We start from the raw sequence: 25,472 nt of genomic DNA on the forward strand, positions 1-25,472 counted from the left end.
ATAATATAAATTCATCATCAACACTTCCTTTTCGATCCTAATAGTGCATAGGGCACTGCACTGGTTCACCAATTGCAGCGTGTTTTGATAAAAAAAATGTTACAGATCAGTCTTGCGCTTTAGGTTCCAGTCCAGGGACTATGAAATATTCAAGTTTAAAAACACCCTTTCATATAAATATTGTGTATCAAACATATCGAGAATTGAACCCGAGACTTTTTGCATGGCAGGGAAACGCGCTGGCCATTACACCACGAGGCCGACATGACCGATATAAAATAAAAATTGGCTAATTTTATAAAATTGTACAAAAAGTAGTATTTTTGACGTTAACCGGTGCATTTACTCTATATGAATATTCTGGATTTGGTTAGAAGAGGAGCATTTGGAGGAATCTAGAATAAGTATTGTGCTAGGAGATCTACAGAAATATGCTGGATTTCGGTAAGGACGATTTGTTTCGTCTTGTCTTCTTACCGTTTTTCGGTTTGCTGGAGGCGTAAAAATTGATGGCGCAAGGGTAATCCAAAGATGTTTTCATAGATATTTTATCCGTGTTGGCTGTGGTGGAAATTAGCATAAGGCTACGTAAAACGAAAACAAATCTCGTATAAGCGAGCAATAAATATTCCCACGGGCCTTAATATGACGATTCAAATTTAGAGAGCTTATTTTATGATATTTTTATGACCATTTTCATAACTTCAGGTAGAGAAGTATGTATAAGATTTAAATCTTAAGATTTGTATTGAGGAAAGCTTTTTACTTAAATTATGAGTTTTTTCAAGTGTCATTAAATACTTGAAACTGAGGTTCTGCGTTCGATTTATTCCACTATTTCACGACCCAATTTGTATTAAAGTAGCCTTTGAAAAGCATAGTTATCAACCCGATATAAGCACATTTATTAAAATATTTTTACTAATTTCTCTATTATCAATAAACGTGTTTTAAATATTTTTTAATGTAGATCACGTATTTTGATTGATAAATTTGGTGGTCAGCCTAGCAGTGTAGTGGTCAGCGCGTTTGCCTACCATGCAGAGGTCTCAGGTTTGATTCCCGACATGGTTGACATGAAATATTAGTTTAAAAAAGTGCTTTTGCACTAGAATATTTCATTCTCCCTGACTAAAACCTGAAGCGTAAGACTAATCATCTTACCTTCATGTAACAAAAATGATCAAGATACACTGCGTTATTTGGTGCAGAAAGGAATGATGATTAATTTGGTGTCAGAATTTTTTAATTAATATTATTATGATTAGCTTTTGATCACGCCATTCGCCAGATAGAATGTAAACGCTCGAATTCACGAGTTTTGCTGGTTTACGGATTTTGTCGTTGCACTTGCGTTACCTTCATATACTTTGCCACTAAACCCCGATACAAATTAATGCAATTACCTTGTGAAGCTCAGCTTTCTGGCTTTAATTGTTTTTAATTTAATATACTTTTAAAATAATAGTAGCAATTAATGTCAAAAGACCAAAGTTTTTTTATTGAACTGCAAAAACTGAAAAAAGTCCCAAAAATTTGCAGTTATTCGCGTATTACGCAAGTAGCACAACTTTTTTTCCTTGCAAAACGCGGTTTCACAGTTCCCTAAGGGGTCCAAATAACATACCAAAAAAGCAGCTTTACATCGCGTTTTGCGTTTTTAGGTGTTTTTTTGTGACATTTTACTGGCCTATTAGTCGTCTGAATCAGATTACCGGTAAAATAATATAATGCAAATTAGATAAAAACATAATGCGCTTATTAGCAGGGATTACACATTCCTAATTATTACAATATAACTGTACCCAAGATGTGAGATAGGATGAGTAAGGGGGGTTATTACGATTAAGGGTTGTTTGGGTCAGCGATATCGGTTGCAATTAGCACCTCATTTGACCGGTACAATCGGACTTACTCCTGTAGCCGAGCCGAGCGACGTAATTTTATAATTATTTTGCTCCGTGATAATTTGATTGATGATATTGGGTAATAACCTTGTTTTATAATTATAACTGTCTTTTGTCCCTGTTATTCAATTGGTAATGAAAACAAGTATTTGTTAAGATGGATTTAAATTAAAAGTTCTTTTCTCCGCATATTATAAAGGGTTATTGATTTTACGCTGCAGCTTTGTACCATACATGTTTTTTTTTAATGATATCAAATGAGAGTACATATATTTCTTCGAAAACTAATTTTGAAGGGTAGGTACTCTTTTATTGTATTATTTATGTTCAATTATTTGAAAAATTAAATGGCAGTATATTACCTGCTTTTAAAACACGTTTTTCAGGACTGAATTTAATAAAATAAAGATTTTCATTCATTGCATGTTTGTATGAAGTTATGTTTTTTTTATTTTTTTATTTTTTTTATTTGAAAATTTATTTATAAACCCTTACGGATTATAACATTCATTTTACATAAAATAATATATACATTTTTCATTTATACTCTGTTGTTCAAAATAATATTTTTTACATCTTTTGTAAAGTTTGTCTGAGTCTTTTGTTTAGTTTTGTCTGGTAGTTTATTGTATAATTTCAGTCCCTGGTTCATTAGTCTTGATTGTCCTTGTCTTGTTTTAGAAAGTTGTATATGGTATTTGTCTGATATTCTCGTATTATGTCCATGTTGACTACAATTTTTTACTAGTTTTAGTTCTTCATCTACAATTACATTAGTGGCTAATTTATGGATAAATTTTAATGATTCTAGTTGAAAGAGTTCAGTTATATTTAATTGCTTAGTTTGTTTAAAAAGTTCTCTAGTTGCAGTTAAATAGGGAAGGTCATATACTAACTTTAATATTTTATTTTGTTGTCTTTGTAGTCTGTTTATGTCATTTTGATATCCTGCTCCCCATAATAGTTGCGTATAACATATTTTAGTTTTTACATAGGCTTCATACATTAGATTTTTTTTCCGTTTTTGGAACAAAGTTTTTGATTTTTAAAAAAAGACTCGATAATGTCGCCACTTTGCTAATTAAATTGTTGATATGAAGTGTCCATGTTAATTGTCTGTCTATTGTTAGTCCTAAGTATTTAACATGTTCAATTTTAGTTAGATAGTTGCTAGTGGCTAGTGGCTAAAAGCTTGTGGTTCGCGGTTAGCGGTCAGTGTTCATTCCAGCCGCTGAAGCCAGTTTAAGTAGAGACGTGAGGGTTATACCAGATGTAATCAGAGTAACTCGACTTAAGTCTTCGTACACTGTGGAGTTTGGACATGGGAGAAACAAAGTACGATGAGAGACGGAAAAGGACTTTATAAATTTTTCTACGCTTGTTTGTTCATTCGATTTTTTTTACTTTTTCCAACCCTATTTAGTTTTTAAATATTTAAGAGTTATAGAATATAGCGCACTAGCAGAGAAGAAAAAAATAGTCGGATGCAGAGGTCGGTTCATTAGGGTAATTTTTATTCGTATGTTTAAAATTAATGACGCGAAATGTTAATGATTTATTTAAAATGAAGTTTACGTTTCAAAAGCATAATTAAGAAGCATAATTTAAGAACTCTAAAATTCGATTGATTGATGTGAGACAGCAGTGTTTTATATAAATGAGGCGCTCAGTATCAAAGATAGCCGAACGCTGAAAATAGTATCAAAAGCGGCCCACTGCATATTTAATACTTAATAAAAATAGCGTTTCTTGTTATGTTGACCATTGGATTAATTATTCAAAGGGTTAATGGCACCAAATATTATCAAACAAAAAAAATATATTTTTTTAATTTTTGAATGAAAAAGTGCTATTACAGATTTTCAAAATTTTCAAAATAGGTATGGGATCCTTTGGCCATCTTTGATACCGAGGACCTCAAATGGTCCTATCCTCTGAAGGGACTATTCTAATTTTATAGATTCATAGAATTTAAATAACAATATTGTATAAACGATTTACTAATTTGTAAATTGATCTCATTAGAAACAGGTATGCTCAAAGAACGTGGCAAATAGAAAAAAGAAAATCTAATAAACTTATATTTAATAAAAATCAAATCACGGTTTTACTTGTTGCGATATGAAATTGTTAAACAAATTTCAATTTTATATCTCAGCATTGATGGAGATATGTCCAGGATGAAAGTCTCGGTATTTGCGTATATAATTTTGCGTGATTTTCATTATTTTGCCTGCGTTTTGATTGAAGAAATATTTTCAATTCCTCCGTTTGTTTATTTTCTTAATTGGAAGAATAGTGAGGTTACGTTTGATAAAACTGTAAAATATAACATTCTAAGAAATATGTATACCTTTGAGTCCTTCGACCTTGTCAGCAGTTCTGCAGCTTTGCAGCTCCTTGTTCCGCGGGTAAAGTCCAGCCAGCTGTGGTTTGGAGACCCTCATCTGTATTCCGCCCCCGTCTTCGTCCCAGGGTGGGAGTCGCCCCTAGTTTACTGGCCACATACACTTCATACAGTTTGCCAAGTTGTAGAAAAGCTTGCAACTCCATTCGCAGAATACAGAAGGGCTGAAGTTGAAGGGAGATTATCTGGATTAAGCTTTAATTAATTTATTTCGTTTCAATTCAGTAGTTCCAATCTGATAATTTTTCTGTTTTATTGAATAAATTTTGTTAAAATGTTTATTAACTTAAATGCGTTGTAAATTGTTCTATTATATTGTAAAAACAAACATAATATACACCATACATTTGCAAAGGAGTACAAAACCTATTATTTATTGTATATCTAACTATATCAAAAAATGACTTTCTTCAAACATAAACTTTTCTTTTCCTACGTACATGCATTAGATTGAGGTGGATACAGCTTTCTTCATCTTCTTTTTCTTATGGTTCCTCTCCCCGATGGAGGTTGGGAATCATCGTTGCGATTCTTACTTTGTTGGCAGCTGCCCTGAACAAGGACTGAGTGCTGCAATGGAACCAGTCGCGCAAGTTCTTAAGCCAAGAGATGCGCCTTCTACCTGCACTGCATCTTCCCTCAATCCTTCCCTGTAGAATGACATGTAAACTGTTATATTTTTCGCCTCTCATCACATGCCTAAAGTACTCAAGTTTTCTTTTCTTTATGGTCTTCAGTACCTCTTTATCGTTTCCATCCGTCGGAGACTATCATCGTTTCGGACTCTATCCACCCAGGAGATTTTTAATATCCTCCTGTAGCACCACATTTCAAAGGCATCAATTTTTTTAAAGTGTTTTGGGTGAGTATCCACGTTTCGACGCCGTAAAAAAGTACTGAGAAGACGTAACATCGAGCAATGCGCTTTCTAGATTTTTTATTTATTTAGTAATATTTTTTAAGCATCTTTATTATTATTCACTTTTCGCACCAAATGGTGCATAGGGCACTGCATTGGTACACCAATTGCAGCGTATCTAGATTATTTTTTTTATATAAAGGTTAGATGATCAGTCTTATGCTTTTGGCACCAGACTTTTTTTATCAATAATGATTTTAATTATAAACAAACAAACAAGCCATCACACCGTTTCCCCGTAGGAGCAGGCAGAGAGGATAGGCGGCCTCCGTGATGTAGTGGTCAAGACGCTTGACTTACGCACGGAAGGTTCCGGGATCGATTCCCGGTGAGAACACAAAAATTAAAATGTGACTTTTCTCAAGCCTGGGTGCTCTGTGATGTAATTCACCACTGTAATTAGGCCTCCTGGCCTGTTGTGGTGCAAAAAAAAATGTAAGGATAGAACGCCATATCACACTTTTTGCAAACAGGCCTCGCTTCCTCTACATTCATACATCTTCTCATGCACGCACGCCGATTACTCCTACTCTTGACATGTCCATCTTCAAGTATTTGATGGACTTGATCGTGTCACGTCTTTCTTGGTCTTCCTTGTTTTCTGCACCCATGAACATTCGCATCGTAGATCCTTTTAGCCGTTCTTTCGCTGTCCATTTGTTCTGCATGTCCAAACCATCGCAGCATCCCTTTCTCGATTATGTCGATAATGCGTGCCTCAGCTTTACACAGTTCACGGATCTTGACATTTGTGCACCTATCATACATCGTTTTATCACACATCCGCCCGAGGGATCGCATTTCGACAGCATTTAACCTACTTTCATAATTATTTTTCCAATTCCATACTTCGCTCCCATACATAAGAGTTGGCACTAGAACTCCATTATGAACTGCTAGGTTTGCCTCCTTTGATAAACATTTGTTCACCAAAGTTGATTTCATTGCACCGTTCACCCTGTTCCCGGCACTCACCCTTCTTTCAATATATTTCTCAGTCTTTCCGTCCCTAGTAAACATACTTCCCGGATACACAAATTCTTCCACCTGATTCAGATTATCTCCTTTTACACTGATCTCACATTTAGTTATATTTTCATCCCTTTCGATTTATCAACATTTATAAGCAAATCGCTTTTCTTGCATACATCGTAGACTTTATCATTAGATTAATAAAATTATGGACTTATATATCACCTATGTATAAATACCTAACTAAGTAGTTTGATTTCACTGTTCGTTGTATGAGATGAAGATAGTCTTAATATTATAATCAATATTTTTTTTAACAGTATATTTTTATAAATTAAGGAAGAAAATTTATGCATATACCTAATGTTTATTATCTGTTTATTTGTGCTTTATCATTAGATTTAAGTACATTGAAAGTACGTACTTATATCAAACCTAACATCAACATTTATCAAGATCATTAAAAAATATATATATATATTTACTAGCTTTTACCCGCGGGCTACGTTCGCGTGGTAATAGGGAGAAATTAGTTAGGTAATTAATTAGTTTTGTCGTTTATCAAAAATAATTTTCCCGATGGAATAATATATTTTTTAGAGATAGTTCTATCTACGTTCATAACGTATAGCTTGTATCGATTGCCGGTCCTTTAACTATCACTATGAAAAAAAAAAAGACGATTCGTTTGTCTATAGCGATGCAGCATGGTTATTATGTTTACAAAACTAAAATCCTACTACGAAACCGAAACGAATAGCGAACTTAACTAACAATAGATAAAGGAAGTCAATTATGGAAATTAAAAGAATTCCTTTCGAATTAATTATTTTTGACCTTGACCGCCTATTTATTTTCCAATAACTTTGCGTTAAGATATTAAATACGTTTTTAATTGAACTTTTTTCAAATTCGGGAAGAAAAATAAGAATCTTGTTTTACTTTTTACCTCTCCGGCCATCTCCATGCAAACAAAATATGTCAATCGGTAGCTCCGTTGAGACACGAAGGAAACACAAACACACAAACTTAAAACACACTTTCGCATTTATAATATTAGAATGGATTCATATAAAGATACATATTACAAAAAAGACGTATCCCTAGCTTTATGAGGCTATGAGAAAGAGCACGAAGATAGAACCCATAACAAGAAAGACGGAGACGCTGTTCTGTGGCCGACGTTAGTGAGAAATCATTCGGTTACTGACAGTGAAGGGGGATGCACGCACGCACGTAAGATGACTGCCGTATTTATGATTTTTAATTTATTTCGCTATGACAGGACTAAATCGTGGGTTTATTTTTATAAATTATGGGAAAGGAATAATTTAACAGTATGTCTCCATGTTTTTTTTTCTTTTAAATAGCCTGAACTTTAGAATATTTAATTTTTAATTATTGACCATGGTATTTGAAGAGTTAGAAAATATATATTGTGAAGCTAGGTGCATATTCCATTTATTTTTTCGGGTAAAACATAATGGCGGCCTCCGTGGTGTAGTGGTCAAGACGCTTGACTCACGCACGGAAAGTTCCGGGTTCGATTCCCGGTGAGAACACAAAAATTAAAATGTGATTTTTCTCAAGCCTGGGTGCTCTGTGATGTAATTCACCAATGTAATTAGGCCTCCTGGCCTGTTGTGGTGCAAAAAAAAAAGTAAAAATGTAAAAAAATACATAATACAATATAAAACCTCCTTTTGATCTAGACTCTGCTTTCTTCCTCATACAGATTAGTAAATCCCATCATTATTTTGGCGCAATCCCCAGTAATCTGACATCGGAATTATTAAAAAAGTTCACACAATAGGAGAAGATGTTCACACACGCTACAATGACTTTCCGAACACAGAAGAGAAATTTGAAAGTCCAATAGGTTATTCCGAATTCAAAACGAGCGAACATTCAAACATTATTGATTGCACAAAAGAAGCCAGCTAGCGTTGAGCGTATTTCAAATTTGAATTATGATATTCCAAATTTTTCTTTTGTGGAAGAGAAAATATGTAAGGAGCCCAGTCAATCGACTCATTTCTATTCGAGAGAATGGCTTTCTTATTCCCTTTCGCTGATTTTTGTATGCCGCCCTCTCCCTTATCTCGGAGTGGCGGGAAATTGAATACCAATGGCGCGCAAATCGCCCTTCCGGTGGAGAATGATCAAAGTTACACTTTTCTTTAGGTGCTGCCAGCGCCGGCTCCGGTGATTGGGAATCGGGAGGGCGCGGGCGGCCTTATTTGTTGCGCCACTCTGCATAACTTATTGATACGGAACATCCTAATATGAATATTGGTAGATGCTTATCATCACTAACTTATCTACATAGGTACTTTCTAATAATGAAAATACGTATATGGTTTTATTCGTTTCGTCGTGGTCGACATTGTCAGACTGGTGGGAGACTAAACAAATTTCTATTTTTTATACAAGTGCAAGCAAGGGTTGTGAATCATGATTTTATATAATTATGGAAATGAAAGAGCTTAAATAAAAATAATTTAAGTATAAAGTAGTAACAATCGTATGAATTTAAATTTTGTTTGAATGTATATAATAGAAACCGGTGAAAATTATATAAATTTTATTAAGTTTTATACTAAAAATGTATTGTAATTACATCTAATTAAATTTTATTAAAACTATAACGGGGGCCGCTGGTTGGTAGCTCCATCGACAGCTATGTCCCCGGGCCCGGGGGTGATTCTCTGGAAACAAAAATTCCCGGCAGTTAATTCTTATCGAGTAGTTTCATTGTTTGTATTTTAATGAATACAATAATGGGGAATGAACGAGTGTTACCGGGTCGTTCAATATTATTTTATCGGGGCAATTCTTTAAGCGGTTTATTTCTGAAATTTCAAGTTTATCTAATCTTTGACCTTTGCTGCATGTGTGAAAGAATTTAACATTTGTATTTTTATCAAAAACATGATTTGACGTTTTCCTTGTTAATTCTTCAACTTTGGAAGTGTTCGTTAATCCTAGTTTTGAACGACCTTCCCGTTTGGCCCACGTACTCGGCTTTGCATGACCGCAGCATAATAAATATGAGCCTGAGTTAGTATCCCCTTTCCCATTATCTTCATTATTAGTTAACAATTTCCCCATATTTTAATTATTATATAATGCGCTAGAACATTCATCTCTGTTAGCTATTTTACTGATTAAATTACTACAATCTCTAAGATATGATAGTGTTGCCCATTTTTTATGAGTTTTTGAATCTTTTATAATAAGTCTTTGACTGAGTTGTGATGCAACTGGTTTTTTTCTAATTAATCGATCAATAAGATCACATTCGGATCCATGTTTGAGAGGCCAATACTCTTGCTATTAGAGAGTATTATACCTTAATAATGTCGAACCATTGCTCAAGCGTTCTTGGTTTGATATAAAATTCCAATTTAACGTCTTAAATCCTTTGTTATTTGTTATGTTACTTTGTGAATAAATAACTTGAATTTGAATTATTGCATGATAATAATATTATTGTATTCAATTCAATATTAAAGTTATCATTATTTAAACGTACCTACAATGATGGTACCTACAATAATGGTCTACATACAATGAGGAAGAGAAGAAGAGCCACGTAAGGCATAAAAAATGTTTTCTTGCACGCGATAAAAATTAGAGCATATAATTGTAAATTGTAGTTTTTCGAAGACGTACGAAAAAAGTAACAAAAAGGATTTTAATAAAAAACAACAGTGGTCTCTCGGTAACCTGACAAATATCAAATCCGAGCACTGCCTGATTATTGAAAACGTCGGATTACCGAAAATCACGAATAATGACGCATTTTAACGGCAAAAGCTATTTTATTGCATACATATTATATGAAAGCCCCTTTCAGGAGAAGTGTACAAGTTTGGGTTTTGTCTAAGTAAAGAGACCATTGCAGAAGACTACTGCCAGACATTTCATCTATTTATATTTAGAAATATTAAGCCTGTTGTCCGGGTGTTGGTTAAAATTTGTGTTTTTATACTAATTTGTATTTGTAGTTTTCTTTAAAAATATGTATGCTTCCACTCTCTAATATGTTGTATCCCAATTCGACACAGGCATCTTGGCCTTTTAGAGTTATTGATACGTTAATTTTTTAGTAATATGTATCTTTATATGAATCAATAAAATAAAGAAAAATTATATGTATATAATATATTACACTAAATTATATACACTGTAATATCATTAAATTCTTCATCATTTAAATAGATTTATTTGTAAATAATCATAATGACGCGCGTTTGATTTCGACATAATTTTGAAGTGTTTTTTTACATTTTTTCTTTTGGATTACAATTATTTTAACTTACTGAGGTGCTACCTGTAAAAAAACATGTAATTGTCTTATGATAAGTGTAGCTGTTGGTTATCCGAATAAACAAGAAAAAAATTATTCGCCTACGGTCAGTATTAAACCCCGCAGCGAGACTTATTTTTGGAATCTCTAAGTTCAGTCATAATCACTCCACTGCTTCGGGGATTACACTGGCTACGTATTCCACAGAGGTGTGATACAAGCTCTGTCGGCGTATATATAAATCAGTGCATAACTTTGCCCGGAATAATAAAAAAATAATTCAAACAATAAATATGTGAGTTTTTATGATTTACCCACATATTTAATTTAAAGGAACATTTTCAACAAGTTGCGAAATACTCACTATAACAAAATGGGAATCAAGTTGGGGTAGAGTGGTATTCGAACTACGGGCGTTTGATTCGTAAGTCCGAGACACTAGCCACAGGAACACAATCCAATTTAAATTCATAATAACTATGCATTCAGGATAAACTAGCTGACAAGTCTTACGTATAAGCTACATCTTCGGCGATAGGAAATGTTTTTATTCCCGGCCGCAACCAGCTTACTAAATTCAGGGAACGTGCATTTGTGGTCGCATGCCCTATGGCATGGAATGTTCTCCCAGCAGAAATGCGAAACTGTGAGAGTGGAGTGGTTTCAGAAAAAAATAAAATAAAACTCACCTTTTTTTAAAGCATTTGAATAAATCCTTAGAATGAACTGACAAAATAAATTGTTTTATGTAAATTTTAAGTTAAATTAATATCAATATTTATGGATTAACTTTCAAAAGCGCACTTGAGGTACCTATTAATTTACGAAAATTGCGTTATATAAGTTATCCATTATGATAGGTACCAATAAAAATAATACCTGATTGGTGATGGCGCTGATTTTCTATTTTACCCCACATATTCATAAACCTAATGTTTTATTGTATGAAAAAACAATAAATATATATATATAGTAGTTAGTGGCCTTATGCTGTAACTAATTCGTTTCGTAAATTCATTCGTATCGTATGAGAGGGAACGAGAGCGAAATATGGTTTTAAATGCGTTAGAATGAGATGGATATATTGTCGAAACTTACGAAACGAAAGTGTGACAGAATAAGCCTGCTGGTACACAGAAAACACACATTTTTTTATTTAGTTATCCAGTATTCTGAATATACATAATAATGCTACTGGATAATGCATAAATAAATTCAAATCTGAATTTCTTCAACATTTATCAGTTAATACTATAATTATACAGAATTATAGGTAGGTATGTAAATGTATTTTCTGTATCGCACACCATCACGCCGTTTCCCCGTACGGGTAAGCAGAGAGGATAGAACGCCATATCTCTCTGTCTTTGCATACACATATCGCTTCCTCTACATTCGTACAGCTTCCCATGCACGCGCGTCGATTATTCCGACTTTTGACATGTCCGTCTTCAAGTGTTTGTTGGATTTGGACATGCCATGTCTTTCTCGGTCTTCCTCCATTTCTGCATCCATCAAAATTCGCATCGAAAATCCTTTTAGCCGTTCTTTCGCTGTCCATTCGCTCTACATGTTTAAACGAACGCAAAGCTCCTTTCTTGATTTTGTCGATAATGATTTTCTCAGCCTTACATAATAAAGCTACGGATCTCGACATTTGTGCATCAATCGTACATAGTTTGTCCAGACGTCGTTCGCCTGAGAGATCGCATTTCGACAGCATTCCGCATACTTTCATCCTTGTTTCTCCAATTCTATACTTCGCTCCTATACATCAAGGTCGGCACCAGGACTGCACTGTGAACTGCTTATATTGCCTCTTGCGACAAACATTTATTTGTTCCTTTGTTCAAGACACCGTTCCTCTGTTCCCGGCTCTCACCCTCCTTTCAATATCTTTCTGATTCTTTCCATCTCTAGTTATCACACTTCCTAGATATACAAATTCCTCTACCTGTTTCAGTATAACTTCATTCACAGTGATGTCACATTAAGTCATACTTTCATATCTTTCAAAAACCATTACATCCGATTTATCGACATTCATCAGCAAATCGCTTCCCTTGCATATGTACAAAAGTGTACGATGTCGTACACTTTTGTAACCAAGAATTGCAGTGTTTACATATTATACGTTGTTATTTTGTATTTCATCATTTCATCATCATCATTCCCTTTCTGCGCCTAATGGTGCATACGGAACTTTATCGGTAGACCAATCGTGGCGTATTTTGATCATACTTTTTTGTTAAGTGATGGTAAAATGACCAGTCTTACGATCAGACGCCAGTTCAGGGACTATAAAATAGCGAAAAAATTGATTTCATTCAGTTTTACAAAAGGTTAAAAATATTTGAATTGAGAAAAGGAGCCCGGAAACGGATCTACCTTTGATGCGATGAGGATTTTCTTCTATTTCGGGGCACCGGATGATAAAAGTTCACTATGAATTATAGTATATAACGATTTACTTTATCAACTTCTACAATGACGCACGACGATTCCAAGAATTCTTATGTTAACAATAATGGCAACGAAAAGCGGACTATATGTTTTAAAAATGTATATTATTAAATTTTGAGTAAGGTTGGAATATTTGAGTGAAGGAAAGGAGCATGGAAATGGACCTACCTGTGATGCGATGAGACTGTTCTTAATTTTTGTGGAACTGGATGATGAAAGTTCACTATTAATTATAATTATAAATATAAGGTATAACGATTTACTATAATAATTTTCACAACGACGTGCGTTTCAATTCCAAGAATTCTTATGTAAGAATTATTGTTCTTATCGCATCAAAGGCAGATCTATTTTCGTGCTCCTTTCTTTGATTAAAATATTTTCAATCTATTACAAAACTGAACGAAATTATTTTTTTTACTGCAATCCGTTTTCGTTAACCGTTTTCAATAAATATTTCATGTCAACCATGTCGGGAAACGAACCCGAGACCTCTTGCATGTTAGGCAAACGTGGTCACCACTACGTCACGGGCCGACATTTTTTATTCCAAATACATGTTATTAATGTTTATCATGTAAATGTAAATGTAAAAGTCATTTAAGTGTAAATAAATATTCACCCTGAACTGAACTATTCTAAAATAAGAAAATGAATGAAAATAAACATACAGACATGTTATTTATTTATTTTTTTGTACCAAAAATTATCTTGCACACTGGATGGCGTATTGTCTAACGGCAGTTTCTTCCATCAACCAGTAAAGCAATCGGTGTTATTTTTTTATGTAGATTTTTATATTGTGAGGCTATCTGTGTTCAGGCTGAAATTTATAGTTCTGTATGTAAAATATATCCAGAAACCTGGACGAGTGCTTTCAACTCGATGGCTGCTCTCAGATAAAAATTCGAAATAGAGTGGAGACAAGCCCGCGTTATATAGTAGGCACTTGACGCGTTCGACTACCATTCTTGAGATTCTGGGTTCGATTCCTGACAGAGTGGAAGAAAAAAATCATATTTTTATTGATTAAATAAATTTAAAAGGTATTATTTTTAGGTTTTTTGAATTTCAATATTTCATTGTTCCTCAACTGGCACCTGAAGCGTAAAAATAATCACCTTACCTTTACGTAACAGACGACCGAACTCTGCTGCATTTGGTTTATCAATGCTGTCCCCTATGCACCCCTAGATAAGGAAAGGGGATTATATTTTAAGGATGATGAAGAAGCATACATGCTTAAATAAAACTTTGTTTTAATAAAAAATAAATATTTGCGTTCTTAGAATTTACGATAGTGAAAAATCGACTTTGTAATATTTGACACCTCATATCTCAGAATATATAAATATCAGTTAGAACCTTATCCAACCAAAGTGACGATTTGCTAACATATTTTTACAGCTACATAGAAAATATTAATAAATAAACATTGCTAAATTCATTTAATTTCGTGACATCTATTGAATTTATAAAAAAATATTTAACATTAGCAAAGACTCACACCTTAAAGTATCAGACCATAGATGGCAGTAAATCAATATTTCTTCATCAAACGAGTTTTGATTTATGTAGTACCTTCACTTACTACCATGGATCTGTGAAATCGGATCCATTTTACTGAATTAATTTATTCATAAAAGACGTCAAAAAAATTACCAAAAAGAATATTGTTTCCATATGTATTTTTTTTAAATAACATTTTTGATTGAAAAAATATCCATTAAAAATAAAAAGTTTTTGGAGGGATTTAAACTAAGGGCCGGAGGAATATTAAAGCTACTATTTTTTTTCTTGATTACTAATTTCTTTTGTGTTACAGCTATCAGGACAGACAAACACACAATGCTTAAGGCACAGGTGCTGGCCACAACAGTAACCCCTCGGTTTGAAAAAAAAACATATGTTATTTATGCATTTATTATACGGCACAAGTGCCTTTTATAATAAAAAATACAACATTGTAATGAGTTCAGTTTTACAAAAATAAAAAAGAGTATAATATGTTATGGATGAGACTGAGAATAAATTAGAAAAAAAAAATCAAAAAATATTTGTCAACATTATTTTGAGTTTTTCTAAACTTTCATAGACAAGACCGGGATTCAATCCTCTTAGGAGTAATTTATATTAATATGTATGTACGAGAGTGACAATAAACATTTTATAGAAGGGAATATGAAAGTCGAGGCATTTACAGGGCTTAGGAATTCATCTCTGTTGTAATATATTCATCATCATTCCCTTTCCGCACCTTATGGTCGATAGGGCACTGATCATTCTTTTGTTACACGAAGATAAGATTATCAGTCTTACACTTTAGGTACTAGTCCAGGGACTATGAAATATTCCGGTGTGAAAACACCCTTTAAATAAATATTTGATAATATCAACCATGTATATTTAAAAATGTTTTTCCTTTTTTTGTTTTTTCACATTTATGTATTTATTTCGTTAATATTTTTGGTTGCTTATGTGTATTTACCTACTTGTTACTGTTGTTATAGTTATGCAATTTTATAATTTTTTGTTATGTTTTTATACATGTATATATTTTTTTTTTCATATTTATGTTCAATATATGTTAAAGGCAATTTGTGCCGTTTATGTAAAATAAATAAATAAATGTCAGGAATCAAACCCGAGACCTCTTACATGGTAGGCAAACGTGCTGACCAATACACCGCAAGGCCGACCTGTTTTATATTAATATTAATTAAAATACAGTAAATCAAACCTGATGCGACCTTTGGAGTGTCAAGAACTAAAATCTTCTTTGTGGAACCCTCAAAAGAAAACTATTTATTACATATACAGTTGTTTATTAAAACTTTTTTTTCGTTAGATACCTACTGTTATTTTTTTTGTTTGTTTTTTGGTCCGACTGTAAGTAATCGCCAGAGGCAATAAGTCTGCCGTTTAACACTGTGTAACCTATGTTTTATTTAAGAATTTTTTTTTTTCACATTGTATGTATTATGGCCAGTAAATTTTTTGTCATGTATCTACGGTTTTATCTGTTCGCAACTAATAAATATATCAATTTGCTAGTTAATATTTACGTAAAGTCTTTGTCTGTCTCTGTGACTTAATACCTGATAGTTGTTCTTTCATTCTTATTTACAATTGTATAATAATCATAATCATTTTTAAAGTAAATACAAAGGGGTTGTTTTAATTTTTTATTACATAATTTTCCGTGATAGCCCTTTCGCCTCGCTGGAGCATTGTCATACAAGTTAAATGGACATAGTAAAGAATTTCAAAATGCCTTTGTAAGGCAAAACTAATGTTTATTTTTTAATGCACCTTAGACAATTCTATCATTGCACAATTGTTAATTTATTTTCATGTCCCGGTTGTTAGAAAGTTCTGAGTTAAGTCAAAACTTTTTTACACATAATCAATGCAAAGATATATATATTTATATTTTGATACACATCAATACACAAAATACACACTAAAAATTAATGACGGCATAAAATTTGTAAATAAAACAATAAAAATTCACGTGCCTTTATTTTATCTATAAATAAAATTGAATTCTCACAATGTACAAGTTAACTACTCATTCAATAAATACATAATAATTTAGCTTAAAATAATAACGCACGTTGTCATAAATGTTCTTTTAATAACTAAGTACATTAAAGCCAACTGGAAACGTTGCTGTTTTCAATTATTGATGCAGCATCAAATCGTCCAATAATTCTTAAAATGGTGGACAATTCCAAAACTGTATTTCCATTCCTATGGCGACATTCCCATAAATCTAAAATACATTCTGTGGGTGATATTTTTTTTGCAAAGAACCCAATATGTCTGTTACAGTTTAGATGTTGTGCAAGAAGTCTCCAGTCATTACCTAATGAGTTTGGGGGATCTAAAAGAATACCTAATTGATTTTTAATAAAGACTGGTAATCTAAACTCAATATTTTTACCTCCAATGCAAGTGTTTATACCCTTTTCATTAACAGTAACAAGTTTATTGTTTTCATAAATGTCAGGTCTACAATTCGTAATTAAATTACTTTTCAGAAACTTTGTATCCTCTTTATCAATAAGTCCCAAATCAAAATCATCAAATATAAAATGTTTTTTACTGCGGTAAGGGGAGTTGATTTTTGTATAATCGCTGGAAGATATCAATACTGTTTGTTTATGTGAAGGGTTAATATTTTGATAGGCGGTAATTTGACATTGTAAATGATGAATACTGTTTGATTGTTCTAAGAGAAAAATACGATGAATTAAATTTGTTTGGGAATTCCATATATCTTTAAAGGGAATCTCTTGGTAACTGCTGCCAGATTTTACTCTCCAGCCTAAACCAACATCTTCTAGAGATAAACAAAAATTTGAGCCCCCGTCTTGAAATATAATCGGTTTAGGGCGGTCCATCAATTGACTTCCGCGAAGTTTTTCTTGTTGGGAACAATAATATAACGCCCATGGAGTATCGTCAAGAACATAGACATGTAATGCAAAATCTGCAGTATTGCGAGAGATTGGAGGAGAATAAACGGCTAGTTTTAGATTTTTTACAGCTTTTCCAGAAAAGCTTTCCCCCATTAACACATAGGTTGTCAAAACTTCAGTAACTAAAAATATTTTGTCAGCATCTAACTGAATGTAGATGGGAGTGTTTATCGTTTCTTGGCCAAGGCTAACAATCTTTTTCCATTCCGGTCGTGTATTGTTTTTCATTACTTTTTCTAATGAGTACAGGGCTAGATTCCAATAACCGTGTTTCATATTTGCGCAGTGGGGAATTTGAATGATAATTGATTTATTTACTTTTTCCGAAGTTGTTCCAGCTTCAATTATTGGGGAGAGTTGAGTTGTGGTACCTGAATAAAAAAAATTGCAACAAAATATGTTATACCTTCATGCATAATACTTTATTTTTATAATGAAACAATATAATTAATTTTACCATCTATTGATTTAGGTCGAAGCTTTTCATCTTTTATAACGTGAACATAAAAAGTTTCGCTTTTTCCCCGTGAGATGGCATTCTCCGGAATAGAAAGGGCAACTGCTGCGTCTTTTAAGTTCATCAATTTGCCGCTAGATGTCACTATTTGTGACATACGTGTCGGTGAATTATTTTGTGTATCATCAATAACATTGTAGTTCGATAAAGATGGAAAAGTTATTGTCTCCGTTACGACGTCGTATGCAGAATCAGCTGAAAGAGAAATAAAGATGTTAAATATTGGATACAGATATATTTTTAGACATTTTAAATTCTTGACATTTCACTTTGTGTGTGTGTTTTTTTTTTGACAGCAGGTTATTTCATTGTCATTATATACTTATACTAAACGAAACATAATGGTGGGGTAGAGCTATAAAATAAATTTAATAATTATAATCAATATGAAAATAAAAGTAAAAATTGTTTCCAAAAATTGTTTCATAATATACCTAATAAAATGTTCTCAGTATACCCTAAATGATTTTTAATTACTTTATTTATATAGAAATCCTCAATATTTGTTAAATACCCCCATAAACTATCAGCACTATCATGCGCCTATATCATTAAACAGCAATTATTATAAGAATATAATTCCGCCTATTCTCGGTCAGTTCTGCCGATTGGTCCGTTTACGGTAAACCAACCGGATATCTTTCACAGCTCTCTTATCATTGGTTGATTCATATGCACCAGTGACGTCGTTCAAAGTAGTTTGTTTTTATTAAAAATAAAAAATAAATGTTTTTCGTACATTTTCAAGAAACTTTGCCGTACAATTTAATGCTTTAATTTTTACCGCGCACAAGAAAACATTTTTTGTATTTAATTTCCAGTAGGGCTGAAGTTCCTCATAGTCATATCTCCAGACTTTCCAATTGGCCAGGTTTTTTTCCTTTCTTTGATTTCTGTTTTACTGGAACCATACTTACCGTGTTTTTGCGAAAATGATCAAAATAGAAAAAATATTGACCCGATGTGAATGGTTAGTAGGTACTTTACTGGGGTTGTTTTGCGGTAGGTACAAGGAATCCTTGGGGATATCAATAATTATGTTGATCTAATGCATTTCTTAACCAGCGGACGTTTTTACTAATTATAAGTAGTTCTACTACTAAGCAAGAGTTCTACTTAAGTCTTTTCCAAAAAAAATAAACTTACAATTAGAAAAGCAGCTAGTTGTGGTCTTCTCGGATTCACTAAATGGTCTCTTATCGCAGTTTTCACTCTCACTGGAAGAACTTAGTACATGCGAGTGTTGTGGTGGAACGTAACTATAAACAAAACAAATGTACATTCATATATATGTATATATTTTATTTTTTATTCATAAATTTCATAAAAAAGTACATGTTTTTGTAAAATTCTGAACATATCTACTTTTACACATTAAGTAAATGTTATCACTGTAACTCTCCAAAAAAAGAGACTAACTCTTGTGCTTGGAGAGTGACTTACACTGTTTTAGTTGTTTATTTATAAGAGTTTATATAATTTTAAATACGAGTACACGAAAAAGAAAAAAAAAACGTAGGATATGTAAAGAAAAAACAATAATACATTCATACTAATTAAAATTTAATGTTGTTTTTACACGAGTTCAACAAATTTCTTTAGATTAATATGAAACAAATATTTGTATACTCGTATAAAAGGCAATGTTTGTATGAGTGTCCTCGATAGATTGAATAATTACTGGACTGATTTACGAGCGATTTACAGCGAAATGTAGAGATTTGCCATGAGCATATTTATAGCTCTTTTTGTGCATAAAAAAGTATGTTTTGAATTTTTACAAACAACATTATTTAATCAGATTATTCCCTTAAATAATAATAATCGATCTTGGCGCATGGTTTTTCCTAGTAGTATAAATTTAATGTAATTTATAAACAAATACACTTTTTTGTATTTGATTAGCTTTTTTTTATTTTCTGTTAAATATGTTTTGTAATTTGAATTATATAAAAAAACTTTAATTTTATTGGTTGGTTGAAAGAAATTATCATTTAGCGATTAGCCCGCCATTGTAGAATTAACATTATGTACAAAAAGTCCAATATAAAAATTAATTTAATGTCATGAGCAGTCATATGAAAAACGTTTTCAACCATGCGAGGTCTTTACGAATAAATGACTTAAAAATAAGTGAAAGTTGGTTCCTCAAAACAACCGACCGTGTACTTTTTTTATATGTATGGCTCGCAAACTCGTTATTTACCTTTGGGTAAGGAATGGAATATCATAGTGGTGTTCTGCAGTGCTTCTGGACAAGCCCTGGATCTCGATGTTCGGGATGAAAGGTGGATATTCGTAGCACGCTGCCGCTGCATCATCTCGCTCTGCGCACGAGGACTTTTTATCTTGTTCCTGGTATTCTTCGGCACGAAAGTCGTCTGGAAAATGATTTATATCAATTAAATTCTGAGTTCATCTAAACCTTTGCTTAAAAGTGCTTTGGCGACCTCCGTGGTGTAGTTGAAGGTTCCGGGTTCGATTCTCGGCGATAACACAAAAAAAATCATGTGATTTTTTTAAGCCTGTGTATTCTGTACTATAATTCACCACATTCGGCCTCCTGGTCTGTTGTTGTGCAAAAAATATTTAAAAAAACAGAGGCTAAAAAATATTAACTTGTCAAAGAGGTTCTCTGCCTCTGTTGAAATATCTTTGAATGGATTAACACTATGCTTGGAATTTATTTATTTATTTTGAATCTTAAAGTAGGGCACGCATAAACATATGTTTATATCTGCTCTTATAAAAACAACGAACATATATTTAATTTATAAGTTGTTTAACTCATATTTCTCAACATTTTTACAATTAGTAAGTGTAAATATGCGCGCGGGAAAGTAAACATAGAAAATTGTCAGAGGGTAAAAAGGACCAGTAAAAATATCACAAACATGAATAAAAGAGAATATATTTAATATGTACGCAGAATATTGGTAGAATCCAATTTTAAAATTTGGTAAGGTATCCAAAATAAAACACTTATATTGGATTTAATTCTACTTAAAATAAATGTAAATAAATAAATATATATGTGACGCGTTTCGTCTTAATACATTATCAAACTAACTGATATATTTACAATATTTTCTTATACAATAACAATAATACTGTTTGATGAAATAGGTGCATAATAGTGTTAATAGTTTATGGGGGGGTATTTAACAAGTAAAGAAGATTTTTATATAGACCAAGAAAAGGAACGTAATAAAAATCGATTCGGAAATGTACTCAGTATATTTTAATTGCTTTATAATAATAATATTTTTAATGTGTTTATTTTTTATATTTATTTTATTTTAATTGGGATTTTTACAGCTATTACATAAAAAAATTAAGCAGAAAAATATTAACAATTCTTAAGCCAATTAAAAAAATCCACTGTAAATCTAATGACACATAATATACAAGAAAAGAGTTAACGTAATTTAATGTGTGTGACGTTTGTATTCATGTGTATGTTAATGTGTGTTTGCGTAAATGAGTAAGGGAGAGGGTGCGTGTGTGTAGGTGCGTAAGTATAACAAAATAATTGTTTAAAACTTGTAAATATATTAAAAATGGTACAAGAAAGAGCTTGGTAAAAAGTTCGAAACCTTTTTGTTAAAATTTAAATCAAGAAATATCATAATCAAGAAATGAAAGCAATATAAAAAAAAACAAGAAATGTTGCATATATTCTATTGAAGAAATACATCATTAGCAATTAGATTTTCCAGATATAAAATGAAGTGAGGATTAGTGCACGGTTTCTAAATGAATTTAGTATATCCTAATTGATTTTTAATTACATTACTTTTCTTGATCTACATAAAAATTCTTAATATTATTTGATAAATACCCCATAAACTATTAGCACTATTACGCACCTGTATTATTGAACTGCGATTATTGTTAGTATATATACTAACAATCCTTATAAGGAAACTCTGGAAATATTTAATTTAGTTTTAAAATGTCCTAACAATACAGAAAGTAAACGTAGAATTAAATCCAATAAAAGTGTGTTATTTTGGATATCTTACCGAATTAAAAAAATATCATTCCCAACAACCCCTGGGTCCGGATCTGAAAGTTAACATTTATCTTAAATTTTAACTATGAATGGAAATCAGAATTTATGAATTTACTAACAGAAAAGGTAATACAAGGCTAATACAAGGCTAGCACAACGTGAAGGCTTGTCAGTACCGAGGTTTGTAAAGAAGTATGGCCAAAGAACACTTCATTATACAATTCCTAAAATTTTCAATAAGATTCCTAAGCAGATTTTAAAAGAAAATGTTGAAATGGCTAATATGTAACAAGGCTTTATATTGATTATTATTTTATGTTAACAGTCATCTATTTAAATTTTTGTAAATATTTTTTGTGTAAAAAATACGTATGCTTTTAGTTCTTAATAATAATTATATTAACTTTTAAATTTATATAATTTCTCTAACGTTTTTCTTTGTAAAGGAAAAACAAGCCGGTTTTGCGGTTAAGTGGGTTTCATTATTTTTCCTTTTATATTTTCTGTTCGTCTTAACCTTTAAATAAAAATAAACACAAAAAAAGTAAAATTAATTTATCGATATGAAAAATAGAATATGTACACATTTTTTTTCTAAACATGTCCAATTACAGGTTTCCTCCTAAAATACTGAATTAATTAACAAAATTCGTCTTTGTTAAAACAAAGACGACTGGATGAAATTAAACTCAACATGGTTCCCGTCACCACACACTACAATACTGACACGGAATGTGCCTGCTGCCGACTGCGGCACGGTGTAAATTACTAGTAAATGAACACTTTTTAAAAATATATATATTTTTGTTTTTCTGTAAAATTCGTTAAGGGGAATGTGCAATAGTTTAATCGATTATATTTAAATTAAATAAATTCCTACCTGTTCTAGTCTTGCTGTAAAGGACTCTCCTTCGATTTTTCTTCATGGTAAATTGGTATACGAAGCAGCCAGCAAGAACGATGGCGAATGCCATACAAACTAGTCCAATGTACAGGAGAATGACTGAATCTGAAAAATACACAATATATATTATAATATCAAAAACCCGTTGTAAGGTAGAGGCGGAAGACAAACCCTTCTTCCTGGCTCTCCTTCACAGACTAACCCAGTTCAGTAGAAAACATGTGATAAGCAAAAATTAAATAAACCAGAGCCCATTTTCATATGAAGATCGACAAAACAAGTATAAATTTTAATTAAAAGCCCGTAATTCTGAAACATATATTTGATTGAAGAAATACACAAAAATAAATGAGATTTTCCAGATATACAAATTTTGTGTAGATTTGCACACGGTTTCTAATTAAAAAGTTTTAGTGACTATAATATTTTTTATACATTTAGATCAGAAAAAGTATTACTTAATTTTCCTAGGAAAGTTCTAACAGAATTTAAGTTACATCGTTTAATCAAGAATTTTATTGTCTATACCAGTATTTAACATACAAAACAACAATGTTATCATACCAAATTGATTACCGCTAATAATATTGCAAATCTGAATTTCAATATATTTTATTCACCATAAACATTTGATTAACTGCATAGCAGAATATTTCTGTCAATACATGTAATATATCTATAAAGATACATTTTATATAATATATTGATAAAAATAATATATAGTTCTGCCATATTATGCCATGCAGATAAATTAAATTGTACAGACATGTAAATAAAAAAGTTTTATATTTTTTCATCAGTCGTTAAGCTAACTGAGAAATGCGGTATATTTATACACCATAATTTTAGTAATATATAACAACTCTATGTCTTGATAAACTGTTATACAAAAAGTTTGACGTCGGGTTCTAAAACATTCGTTTAGCGTGCTTTCAGACTTATACTTGTATAAGAAATGTATTATTTTATAAAATGTATTAGTTATTTTCCATAATTATTACATAAGTAAAAAAAAAATAAGCAGATAATTTAAAAAGTTTGTACATGGTATAAAATACTAAAATGAGAAAATAAATTAAATGAAATTGTCGGAAATTATAATAATACTACAAATAAGTAAAAAAAAAATTAACGTAGGTAACAAGAGAGATGGACCATATTTTAGAGAAAGGAATACGGGAGTCTAGGCATTTACAAAACTTATGACCCGGCGTTGGCTGGGTTAAGTAGCCATTTTAGACATTGGTTAATATGCACCATTCTGCATATACTTAAACATTTTAATTTCTTCAATTCTTCCATCTGTTGATTTTCGTGAAGTATGTTGTAGATTGTGATTTTTTTCAAACCTTTATAGATGCGGGCAATATTCACATGACTGAATTATTTCATCTGCATACTAGGTAACGGCTAAAAGCATTTTTTTTAAATGTGCGTTTTCGTGTACAAGATCAGCAAAAAAGTTTTTCCCCATTTTTTTCCCAGATATACATTATCTTCATCTATTTTTTAAATTACATTGAATTTATTCGCATGGAAGAAATCTACTTTTTGTATTAAAAAGGCGTTGATTTTTTTTAATATTTAAAAAAAATATATTCTGAGAAGTTTTGCCAAAGTTGGTTTATTTAATTATAGAGTATTTTTGAGTTTTTCTTCTCCAAAGTAACTACTCTTAAAGCATGTCAAGAATGGAATTTCAACTTAAGAGGGAAATATTTGAACCTTTTTTCCTTCCGAGTAAGTAGTACATGGGCATGGCGAAAATATGACAGAAGGCTCCAGAATTAGTTGAGGAACAAGGACCGGTTTATAAAAATTACCGACACAGGCACCACATTTCATAATATTATGGAAAATATGTTGGGGGAGAGAGAGCTGTTTGGTTACCATAGGGAGGTGTGTGATGAATAGGCTGGATTCTTTCTCTTTAAACGAAAATATTTCATTCTCGTGCCTGTGAAATATTTCACATGTGTACCTGCGAAGCACATCAAAGCACTTTATACGAATCCGCTTTACTTTTTGTTAAAGAATTTTACTGAGTTTTAATTTGCGTCCCATATTCAGTCTTAGTTTTTTTTATATTTATATGTTAATTTCTGTTCAAATTTATACGCTTATAAAACTGATACTTCAATAATATAAACGTATTAATTTAGTATTTTTATACGAAGTGAAATGTAGTAAATATCCACAAGAGTCGAAGAGTATTCATTCGTATGCAGCGGAAACGAGAGCAAAACATGATTTTGATTGCGTTAGAATGAGATATACAGATGGTTGGAGAAGTGTCGTCCAAAGAAAAAATGCAGGTGCCTCTTATTGAGTGGTATCCGAATCACCCCCATGTATGTTCCGCGTAGCTTTTGAGTTATGCTTAGCTTAATGAGATTTTAAAAATTACACCTATTTTTTCCCTTTGGACGTCACTTCTCCGGCCATCCTGTATATTATGGGATATGAACGAACTTACGAAACGAAGGCGTGACATGCTAAGGGGTCAGATTATTTTACCTGCTATGTATTATGGTATTTTAAAATAATGCTCTTATGATTAACACAATTATTT

General features: G+C 32.0%; 1 protein-coding gene across 1 annotated transcript; it reads right to left on the minus strand.

Moving 5' to 3' along the window:
* Positions 1–16,485: 16,485 nt before the first annotated feature.
* On the minus strand, positions 16,486–23,049 carry LOC148285570 (netrin receptor UNC5B-like). The gene is made up of 5 exons (XM_088243703.1): positions 22,877–23,049; positions 20,188–20,362; positions 19,128–19,240; positions 17,922–18,176; positions 16,486–17,835 (listed from the first exon to the last, which is right to left on the minus strand). Exons 1-5 carry the CDS (start codon positions 22,968–22,970, stop codon positions 16,631–16,633), a joined length of 1,842 nt encoding a protein of 613 aa, XP_088099829.1. The 5' UTR covers positions 22,971–23,049; the 3' UTR covers positions 16,486–16,630.
* Between the last annotated feature and the right edge of the window lie 2,423 nt (positions 23,050–25,472).

The sequence above is a fragment of the Micrasema longulum genome, unplaced genomic scaffold (genome assembly GCF_059751315.1).
Source record: "Micrasema longulum isolate JH-2025_06_02 unplaced genomic scaffold, ASM5975131v1 h1tg000024l, whole genome shotgun sequence".
In the NCBI taxonomy this organism is placed as follows: domain Eukaryota; kingdom Metazoa; phylum Arthropoda; class Insecta; order Trichoptera; family Brachycentridae; genus Micrasema; species Micrasema longulum.